The sequence below is a fragment of the Amphiura filiformis genome, chromosome 5 (genome assembly GCF_039555335.1).
Source record: "Amphiura filiformis chromosome 5, Afil_fr2py, whole genome shotgun sequence".
Lineage (NCBI taxonomy): Eukaryota > Metazoa > Echinodermata > Ophiuroidea > Amphilepidida > Amphiuridae > Amphiura > Amphiura filiformis.
Genome location: NC_092632.1, coordinates 25,614,525 through 25,626,821, shown reverse-complemented (window position 1 = coordinate 25,626,821; position 12,297 = coordinate 25,614,525). Strand labels below are relative to the sequence as shown.

Sequence of the window (12,297 nt, the reverse complement as noted above, 5' to 3'; positions counted from 1 at the left end):
TACAAATATCAAGAACTGCAAGACAACGCAAAAACCAACAGGATTAAATATTCACTCTATTGTAAACTGGGACTTCTATCATTTGTCCTTACAAAAGTAACACTTGTTTAGAAAGTTGCATTTCACATGTGTATGCAGGACTGTTTATCATAAACTAGCCATCAATTTTGACAGACGATGGTAACCATGGTAACTACTATTGGAACAATTTCATACTCAGAGAAAGTGATCCAATGAGCACAATATGTGTCATTATTCCAATTTCTTACAGCCTCAACAATAAGAACTATAAGTAACTTTTCAGAACGGCAATATGAATCAACAAATAATATGAAATTTGGAATAAAGTCAAAATACTGGACTTACTTAGCAATGCTACGTAGCATTACTAAAAATAGTAAGTCCATTTTGATTTAATTCCAAATTTCATGTTGCTACAACTGGATGACTGAAATCATTCATCAATTTGTTAACAAATTATAGTTGAAACATGTTTTTATGGTGAAGTTGATATTGGATTTTCATAACAGGTCATCCAGAATACCAATCTATTTCCTTTTACCCAAGACTTTGCTTTGCTGATGCAACGTTGACATTAAAAAAAAATCCATTATAATATAAAGTAACAAACATAGCACAAACATGCAAACACTAAGACTTTTTCACATTTTCTTGGTAGTAATGTTTTATTGTTTCTCATTGGATTTTTCGACACAAACATGGTGTGTTTCCCTTTTTAAAAACCTAGTTGACTTTTCTTGAAATGGATAATTTGTCTGACTGCCTGCAAACACAAAAACATTATGAATTTGTAAAAATTGTGTTTTGTTTGTCAAAACGTTTTGATAATATTTCAATGTTGGGTTATATAAATGTCATAAAAACATTTTCCAGAAATATTTTGTCAAAACTTTTAAAAGTCACGTGTTAGCATGTTTTCAAAAATATTTTTAATGTTATTAAAACGTCTTATACCTTATTATACACTTTATACAACCTGACATTAAACACTTTCTGTAAAATGTACCTAGATTCTATGCATTTCAATGAATAAAACCTTGGGAATAAAATCCCAAAGCAGGCTGCTACTCTGTCTCATCTGGCAGCTAAACATCACAACACAGACACATACATTGGACATAGAATGTTAGAAAAAACAACTTAAATTGCCTGTAACTCAAGATCTTTGAGATACCAGTGAAGCAAAAAGTAAAATGATGTTAAAAGGTTGATATTTCTTAGAAGTGTGTGATCTGATTGAAAGTCTCATTTCCCACTTCACTCCATCAAAATGCAGATTTCAGTCTGGCCTGATATATATATCATTTAGTTGTATGAACAAAAAAAAACATGGTAGTCTGGTGGTAACCATCCCAGAAGTTATGTACTGGTTCAAGGGCCACTGTAGTACACATGTTTGATTCTAGAATCCAATCTGCTGGAGCAATTGATCTCAAAACTTGGAACAATGTTTGGGTGATGAGCATCAATATTAGGTAGAATAGAAACATAATGTGTTACAATCGGATCACCCATCTTTAAACAAAAAGTCAAGAACAAAATAAGTCCTGCAAGTTCCTGATATTAAGCAGTACTTGTTAGCACATTGAAGAAATGAAACACTTCATCCTCATCATAAACACCAACCTCTGTGTTACAAACACTACATTTTACTGGAAAGTACAACTCTTCTGAATCTTCCCCCTCCCCTACTCCTTTATCTCCCACACCTGACCCCTCCCCAATCTCCCCATGTCTTCTTTTCCCTCTATTCCTGTTCCACCGCTTTGTCTTTTTCGGTACCGGATACTTCAATCTCTCGCTTCTGATAATGGTACAATTAAGTACAAACATAGCTCTGTACTGGTTGTGATAGAGTTCATGTCTCTGACAGTCTAAACATAATGTAGTGAGACAAGCAGGACAGTTTAGTATAGCATCCGATTTAGGCTGCTTTGGCACTGCAACTGATGATGAATTAGCATCGGTGCCATTCTCAGTCTTTGATGAAGTATCTGCATTGTTTGCATCCATCTTCTTGGGAGGTGGTTTAGTGGCTTGTTGGTTACGGTATTTCTGTCTCTGTTTATCAACCCATTTTTGGTTTTCATCATCAATGTCAGGGTCATAGAGTAATTCATCATTGGTCATGACTCGGTGCTTTGATTTCTGCTTCTTATCTGCAAATGATAATGATGATAGTAATAGCAATAATAATAATACAAACAAAACAACAAAAACAACAATAATAATATAATGATGTATATATTCACATGTAGCGGTAAATGTAAATAGAAAGTAAAATGTAACCTCTAAGCTACTCTTTTTGGCACACTCACCAGTGAAAGCGCTCTGACGAGTGTACCGAATTGAGTAGCGTAGTGTAGAAGTTTAATTTTGCTAATAATAGTTTTTAAGGCCTATATAAATAACAACATATTACAAAAGGCGGTTCTCGAACCACGAGTCTCGCCTGCTTTCGCGATCGCCTGCTTTTACGATTACTTTTGGTAGAAGTAAATGAACCTGCAACAACCCATGGCGATTTGCCTGTTCAATTTGAGCTTGATTGAGCTTTGATGATCCCAAAATGACCTTCCAAAAATTGGCTCTAAATGTTGACTGTACCCACCAAGTTTCATGCCCATACAACAGTTTTTAGTAATTTGACCTCAGATGACCCCTGGGTGACCCTGAAATGCCCTTCCAAAAATTTGACTCTTAATGTTGACAGTGACCACTTAGTGTCATGCCCATACGACAGTTTTTAGAAATGTGACCTCAGATGACCCCTGAGTGACCTTGGATGACCCTGAAATGACATTCCAAAAAACATGACTCTAAATGTTGACTGTACCCACCAAGTTTCATGCCCATACAACAGTTTTTAGTAATTTGACCTCAGATGACCCCTGGGTGACCCCGAAATGCCCTTCCAAAAATTTGACTCTAAATGTTGACTGTACCCACCAAGTTTCATGCCCATATGGCAGTTTTTAGTAATGTGACCTCAGATGACCCCTGTGTGACCTTGGATGACCCCGAAGGTAGCCTCCGCAAACTTTGACTCTAAATGTTCACTATACCCACCAAGTTTCATGCCCATATGACAGTTTTTAGTAATTTGACCTCAGATGACCCTTGGGTGACCTCAGATGAACCCGAAATAACCTTCTGAAAATTTTACTCCAAATGTTGACTGTACCCACCAAGTTTCATGCCCATACGACAGTTTTAGTAATTTGACCTCAGATGACCCCTGGGTGACCTTGGATGACCCCGAAATTACCTTCCGAACATTTTACTCTAAATGTTGACTGTACCCACCAAGTTTCATGCCCATACGACAGTTTTAGTATTTTGACCTCAGATGACCCCTGGGTGACCTCGGATGACCCTGAAATAATCTTCTGAACATTTGACTCTAAATGTAGATTGTACCCACCAAGTTTCATGCCCATACGACAGTTTTAGTAATTTGACCTTAGATGACCCCTGGGTGACCTCGGATGACCCCAAAAGAATCTTCCTAACATTTTACTCTCAATGTTGATTGTAACCACCAAGTTTCATGCCCATACGACAGTTTTTAGTAATTTGACCTCAGATGACCCCCCCCCCCAAGTGAACATTTGACTCGATGTAGCACCCCAACAGAGACATTTTTGACATAAAAACCCGTTTTAGACATTTTTTTGAAAAAATGCTTCCTTCACCCTAAAAAGGTGCTTTTAAATTTTCAGTTTCCTATCCTTTTGTACATGAGAGACATTCTTCGAAGTCTTTTTTTGGCCTAATAACTTGGCCTACATGACCGGAATTGATATATAATGCACAATATAAAAACATTATTTCATTAAATTTTTGACCCCTCCCCCCAAATTCGAGTGTGTGGGAGGGGCCACATGGGGGGGGGTGCTAGTGAACATTTGACTCGATGTAGCACCCCAACAGAGACATTTTTGACATAAAAACCCGGTTTAGACATTTTTTTGAAAAAATGCTTCCTTCACCCTAAAAAGGTGCTTTTAAATTTTCAGTTTCCTATACTTTTGTACATGAGAGACATTCTTCAAAGTCTTTTTTTGGCCTAATGACTTGGCCTTCATGACCGAAATTGATATATATAATGCGCAATATAAAAACAATATTTCATTAAATTTTTGACCCCCCCCCCCCAACTTTGAGTGTGTGGGAGGGGCCACATGGGGGGGTACTAATGTGCATCCTCTCGTCATACTACCCCCTACCACATTATGTTGACCGTACCCACCAAGCATCGTGCCCATACGACAGTTTTTAGTCATTGACCTCAGATGACCCCTGGATGACCTTGGGTGACCTTGACGCACTATCCATTACAAACTTGTTCTGTCTGGGGTGAAGATGCACCCACCCACCAAGTTTGAAGAACGTGCGACCTCTAGTCTCTGAGAAAATAGGTTTTTGCATTTTATGCATAAATTATGCAAATTAGGTACTTAATTACCATATTTTGCGCTGAAAATCGAATCGGGTTGAGATCCCTCTGGTCATACTACCCCCTACCACGTTTCATCATCATAGGGCTTAGGATCTTACGAATCCCCAGATACAGCTCCACAAGGCGGATTTCTTCAGATTTCCAACCATATTTGTAGAATCGTTCCGCATAAATTATGCAAATTAACAACTAAATGCGCATACTTTTCAGCGAAAAACTAATCAGGTGATCAGCAGATGTGTATCATAGCTGACACCAGGTTTCGATACCATGCGCCCGACGGATCTTGAGATAGTCTGTCCACAAACTCCGCTATCAATTTGCGCTGATTTTCAGATAAATTATGCAAATTAGCTATGTTAATTTGCATATTTTTCACCGAAAACATACGGTTACGGAGCAAACTTGGATACCCTTCCTCCCACCAAGTAGCGTCGCCGTAAGTCTTACGGTTCCCCAGATACAACTCCGGACGGACACACATACATCCACACACACACACATCCACACGGACGGACGGACAGACAGAAATAGTGATTACTAAGTCCCATCCTGAACAAAGTTCAGGCGAGACAAAAAGGAGTAGTTAGGGGTCATACTGTATTCCAGTCCGATTATTTTCTCAAAATTACCTTTCTTTTGTTTTTTCCTTCGTTCTCCTTCTTCACCTGAGTCTGAATCGGAATCAAAGTAGATGTCATCATAAAACTGTTGAGCAAGTGACAGGCTCTGTTTACCACTTTGTTGTCCAGTTGAGCTTTCTCCTGATGCACCTCCTTCAATACCTGAACAGCTTGCCTGGTCTATAATTATAAAATCAATTCCAATTATAAGGTCAATGATTTTGATATCTACAACTTGCAAAACATTACTTACACAAAATTCAGGTTGAAAAAAACAACCACACACACAATAAATAAAATTACAATAGAACCTATTTAACACACAAGGCGGTTCCCGAACCACAAGTCTCGTCTGATTTCGCAACCACCTGCTTTTGTGATTATACTTTTGGTACAGAAGTAAAAAACTAGGGATGATGGTACCAATTTAAGTCCGAAAACATGGGAAGTGAACAACACAAATATTCATTAGAGACAATTTGTTTTTTATCATTTTCAGTCTATTTTACAAGTTGACCTCAAATGACCTCTAACATCACTATTACCGGTACATGAGAGTTCCCATAGTGCAGCTATGGCCCAAGTTTGGTTTCAATTGGAATTATACAATGTATTATGAGACAAGATTTTTCATTTTCAGGCCATTTTACCAGTTCACCTCAAATGACCTTTGATACCATGCCACCAATGCATAGTGCAGTTGCAATAGGATTGAACTATTCACCTAAAACTTAAACCAAAACTTAAACCAATACACATAATCATGCATAACTCGCAAACGCAAAATCGGAATCAACTGAAATTTTGGGAATAGGCTTTTTTCGTGGATATGTACTGAAAAATGTCATAAAAAGAGGATGCTAGGATCACGAAACACTCCTTTAAACAGGAATATGTTATCAAGTCATTAACATATATATAACAAATTATATGCCTGGGATTGGACAAATATTTTGCATTTTCTGGTTTTTGCATCAACAGATTTTGTGTTATCAAAGTTCCATTGTATAACGCTAAAATAAAATGATATAGGTTGATACAGTACTTGTGATCAATCTTTATATAACTTGAGAACAGACAAGCAAACAAAAAAATGAAACAAACAAACCAACCTACCTTTTGCTGACCTGTACTGTTGCTCATGCAATCTCATGGTCTCATTGAGTTCTTTTTCCATATCCTTCTCAAACTCATCGTCACTTGAAGACAACTCCAGGCTACCACGACTAAGACTACGGGTCAGCTTCCTCTTCTGCTCTGGTGTTCCATGGAGTATGATGTCCAACTCATCTTCAGAGCTGTGGAACAAAGTAAGAATTGGATGCTTCATGTTAAAATCATTGCTTGATCCCTGTTAAATCTCACCGGCTGTTGTCCTGCCTCTTTTAAAATAATAATCAAGCCGTGGGGAGAGGGGCCTAAAGTTTCATAGTAGGGTACTACACATGTATGATCAGAAAAATGTAGGGTCAAAGATGTCTTAAGTTTAGAAAATTAGCATTTGTGTAAAAATCTCATTTTTACCCCCTGGAATTTTCATACATAATTTCATTATGTGATGAAAATGAAAATATTTAATAAAATTAGATCAAATTAATGAAATTATTTAGTGAAAACAAGCGGGTACACAAATTATCAAGTCCCCATACACTGCTAATGGTAAAGTAAACTTGTCTAATATGTCTAATCAGAAAAATATGGACAAATGTTCTGACGGTAATTTGATCATAACTTCACTTACATGTTGGCCATAGCCGGTATCGCGGAGCAAAATGCTACTCAATATTGATCACTTTGCTACACAACTACATTGGAAATGTGTTGTAATTTTATGCCATAGAATTATACAATGAAGTGTGCCAATGTAACAAAAATCAACTAGTGCAAGCTGATATTAAATGCTACACACACAAAATGTCTTACGTCCAATGCTGGGTGTCAAGCTGTCTAATGTGAAGTTTTCTCTTCAAATAAACAACAATTATTCTCTCTCCAAATAAACAACAATTATTCAAGTTTAAGAACGAATTTGAAACTTTTATGTCAGTCAAAATTCAAAAAGCCATTGACTTTACCCCATCAAATCTTTGCCCCCCCCCCCCCCTTTGCACAATGCCAGTTTTTTGGGATCCCAATTTGCAAAGCAAAATGGTCTAGATATATTGTGACCTCAGGCAAGCTGTTCAACTCCTTCAGTGTTCTGGGTAGAAATGAGTTCTTACGGGTAGACAAGGTAATGTATTGTTGGTCGAAGCAGCCAAAAAAAATTGATTTTCATTATTTAAACCAATGATATATTATTGAAAAATAACACTTTGATATTTTGCACAAGTTCATTCTACAAATCGTATACTTTGAAAACTTGCTTGATTTATTGTTATTAAATGAGTTATGTACGTTTTACAAAAGTGTTATTTCAGCCCTCTTTACAACATAACTCAAGAACCACAGGACTACAGTACAAAAACATATATAAATTATATGTGATATTTCAATTCTTCTACACGCTCGCTATGAAATGATCAATACAAAGCTTGCCAAAGGCCACTACCATTTGCAAGATGCTGTGTACTACCAAATCACAACAGTTTAAAATTGAGTTGCTAACCTTAAGGTGCAGTCTTTTGACATTATAATGATTTGCTGTGAGTTCAGCAGTAGGACAAGGCAGAGTAGTGTTCGCAGTTCGAATAGGGATGGACAGATAACTATGTCCCTGATTTGATTTCTGGAAGGTTGAAAAGCTATCTTGCGTCTTTGTTGGAGTGTTGACAGTGTGATTCTTAACTTTTAAGCAATTCTGTGACACTAGCTCTCCTGTCATGATGTCGTAGTTGTGTTTGACAAAATGGATGGCTTGTCGGTACACTGAGTAAAGCTCATTAGAAATATCCTTGTGAAGTACAAAGATTCACATGTGAAAATGTACAGCAAGCTATTACTACAGAAATATCACATATATTCCACTTACCATTGAATCCTATCTTAACAAGCTGTGTTTCTATTATATATTCATGTTTTAAATTACCATTTCTGCTCATAAACTTTGATAAAAACAGGGCAAAATTGCAGTGACTCTCTCTTGCAATTTTAGCCAGCATGGCAGTGATCATTTAGGTACCTCAGTACCTCACACAATGTGAACATTTCACTTACTATGCACAGCAGATATAGACAGTGCATTCACGTCAAATCTGTGTAAGATACTGCTGGCAGCCATGCCCATGGTAGTTGACCTCTCATGATAATGGTACAATACAGGTTAATGATATGCCAAAACATATCAGCCAATAATATTGCACCACACATAAAAAACATGTGTGGCCTCATGGTCATTGGTTCACCCACATGTGGGTGGGTGTGGCTTAAAATGCCACTGAATACAAAATTGGTATTGCCAGGCATGCATGTGTGCATAATGGGAGGAATATCCTAGCTTGTGAATGTCAATGTGTATACCTGGTACCGTAGATTGGGGTGAATAGGGACGCAGGGGTGAATAGGGACAAACATGAGAAAAGTTTTTGAAATCTCATTTTTTCACATTTGGTTAACACTTTTTTTTTTTTTTTTCACATATTGAAAGATCAATCAAACAGTGTTCAGAAAATGGTTCAGCAGATGTTCAAGAATACATTTAGGATACAGGGTGTCCAAAATAAAATTATCTAAAAAAAGTTCTAAAAAATGGGGTGGTCAAAACTTTCCTGATCCCACGGCCACTATTTTAGAAAATGAGCTGGAAATTCACCAGGACCTAGCCTGTTAGGTCTTACAACTTTCTCTAAAAGATTATTTATTAATTCTGACAGGAATTTTTATAACAATTTTTTAAATATTTTTCAGGTAAAAGTCACCTAATACGGGGTGAATAGGGACACCCTTGCCACAACCACCCTTACCCCACCACACCCTACACTACCACCCTACCCTGCTCCACCCTTACCCCACTACCCTCATGAACCTACCCCACCACCTTAACCCTACCACCACCACCCTTAAATCACTATACCACACCCTGACCCCACTAGCCTCATTAAACCTACCATCCCCACTGTCCTACCCCACTACCACACCACCCTACCCAGGCTACCACCCTCATCATCCACCCCTAATACTATCATACCACTGCCAAAACTCACTACCCCACACCCTACCCCAACACTCCACAATCCTACCCCACCCATCTACCCCACCACCCTATCCCCTACCCCACCACCCTATCCACTGCTCCACCACCACCACCCTATCCACTACCTCTACCACCATGATACCTTTTCTTATACCCCACCACCCCTGATCCCACTACCCCAACACCCTACCCTACCCACCTACTTCCCTACCACCCAGAACCCTACCCCAGCCATCCTTACCCCACCACACCCTACCCCTCCTCCTCTTGTACTGACGAGCCTGATCAACGTTGTCAAGAAATCAGATCTTAATCAGTTATGATGGTATGAATTACCTTGACATGTTTCTATTGTTTTTTAAAACTCACTTGGTGTCCCTTTTCCCGCCATGTGGGGGTAAAAATGCAAGTACACTCCTTCAAAGTTGTACTTTCCTTATCAAAACCAGTACTGTCCCTATTGACCCAAGTCGGGGTCAATAGGGACACCAAAATTTTATTTAAAAAATATATACCCCCACATATATTCAATTTTTTATAATGGTGGATTAAAGGCATCATGGGTGGACATAATATGCCCTCAAAAGTTTGGCTCATGGGGCTACAGGAAAAAAACTACAATCTAGAGAGTGCCAAAACTGTCCCTATTCACCCCAATCTACGGTACAGTATTTTCCATGCACCAACAACTGTGTGCAGAAATTGGAAACACTTGTTTGTCCCAGGATACCTTTGTGCATGTACACTAAGAAGGCTCCTCAAAATAGAAAGAAATACTGCAAATAGGTAAGTTTGTAAGGGATCAATTTTCTTTAATGTTGATTTATATATTTTTTCGTACTATCTAAAAGTTGGGACTATTTTATTTGCTTACAACTGGTGTAGAAAGTCATGTTCTGAAATAAAACAAGAGAGACTCCGAATTGGCTGAAACAAAAGAGATTTTCTCTAGTACACAGCCATTCCATGGAATGGCAATGGCTGTGTACATAAATGTACACATAGCTTGTCGGTGTGCTGCTTCCAGTTCCAGTTGGTGAATTTGATCAAATATCAGCATTGTAAGGATCCATAGGCGGTGTAAGCAGGGGAGGGGTGATAGAGGGACACGTCCATCGTCCCCCTAAAAGGGGTACCAGGCCCGTACGCAGGATTTCATTTTTTGGGGGGGGGGTGCTGATTAATTTTGAAAAAGTGGACTTTTTCCAAGCAAAGGGGGGGGCGATTGGGGACCTGAAATTTTTGTATACTTTTCCAAATTGGGGGGTTGCCTTAAGCATTGCTAAGGTTTGCTCTATCATACCTATTATCTGATATCAATCACAATCGACAATGTGTACTACAACTAGTTAAAGTTCAACAATATAAAAATTAATTTAAAATCATGAGTTATGACATGTATCAGACATAGACTTTAAGGTACTAATTTCGAGGAGCATAACAAACACCAAATTGGTGTCGTATGACCTTTGACATGCATGCATTCTTTTGTCGAGAGTTAAGTGTCCTTCCTTGACCTTGGCAGACTTGATGCTTCAGTGGTCATGAAAGGATTCAATACTCAATAGATAACCTCTGCCCGACTAATCCCCAGCTATTGTCTGAAATTGCTCCTTGGAAGATAGGCTATATCATAACAACTCAGTCCTCAAATGATAGTCATAACGACCAAAAGATAAATGACTGACTATCATTGAGGACTCACTATCACACACCGACATCGCCTGGCTAATAATTATTTGGTGCTGCTGAGACATTAAAATGAATACACGGGATCCATACACGTGAATTGCTATGCACGATTTTGATATCAGACGAAAATCTTCGGATACTGGGTTACAAAATGATGAATATCTCCCGTAAATGAATTTTTCTCAAGAAACCAGATGTGGTCTCATACACTTGAAAATACTTGTTGAACAGATATTATAGTCGTTTTAGCGTGCGCTTTGACAATTGGCCGTGCGCTTTGAAGTCAAAATTTGACCAAAACTCTCAATTTTATATTGCGTTGGTCCTATATGGACTACAGCGCACAGAAGGCTATAGCGGCACTCACTCAAGTGGAGAGAGTATAACCATTGATTGACCACAATGTGACATTGAATGTCGTATACAAGCTTGCTCACAGAGCGAGAAATCAATTACCCCGTCTATACAGTAGCCTTAGTCAAGTCACTTCACTTCGCTAATAATATGCATCTCATAAGGTCCGAATAAAATGGTCATAGGTGGCTGTGGATTCAACCTACCATGGCGATTTCTACTATGAAGATATCGGGGCGATGTCACTGTGTATCACTGAGTCATTGTGAGCATGGTGAGTTCCGCACTCTAATAGACATATGTATTAAAAAATAGATTATCTCACCTATCTTGGCCTCGTCTCTCTTCATCACTCTCATCCTCAATATAATCAAAGTCAATCAAAAAAGGTACGCGAGATGTGTCGTGCTCCATTGCTGTTACTTCTTACAAAACATGAGAATGTTAAAGCACAATGTTTACATTACGAAATTCGCACGATTCATGTAAGTCGCCATTTTTGAAATAGCGCCCCCATTGTCAGGTGCTTGTCAAAATAATTTATTAAATGATGAGCAAAACCATGCAAATAACTTCAGATCAATCTAGCAAATATATTAATTGAGTGACAAAAGTATACACGCATGCACAAACATTACATTAAAATGCTAAATTTATGATATTTTGTTAAATAATAGAAAAAAATCAATACGCTTCCGCAGGAATAATAGACAAAGGGATAGGCATCCTAGTCTGCTGCCCTCTTTCGAAATATGTATCCTAGGTCTCACAATAGGCGGATTAGCGGCCATTTTGTCTTCGACATCACTTGTCCTTATATTATAGTACACAAATATATAAGTTAACAGGTTTACTATTTTAAAATTATATTTTGAGTATACAATATATTCTGTGAGTAAATAGATCAAATGACGATGATTGTTTAGGTATTATATGCTTGATAGAATTAAACTGTTTGACCAGCTAGTATTCTCCTCCGCCGTCAGTGTGATTCCAGTCACTCCACGTACCGT

At 38.2% G+C, this 12,297-nt stretch overlaps 1 protein-coding gene across 1 annotated transcript; it reads right to left on the bottom strand.

The window, feature by feature from the left end:
- Window positions 1–11,804, bottom strand: LOC140152861 (E2F-associated phosphoprotein-like). Its single transcript, XM_072175385.1, has 4 exons — window positions 11,610–11,804; window positions 6,223–6,404; window positions 5,116–5,286; window positions 1–2,180 (listed from the first exon to the last, which is right to left on the bottom strand). Exons 1-4 carry the CDS (start codon window positions 11,696–11,698, stop codon window positions 1,585–1,587), a joined length of 1,038 nt encoding a protein of 345 aa, XP_072031486.1. The 5' UTR covers window positions 11,699–11,804; the 3' UTR covers window positions 1–1,584.
- Window positions 11,805–12,297: the final 493 nt, after the last annotated feature.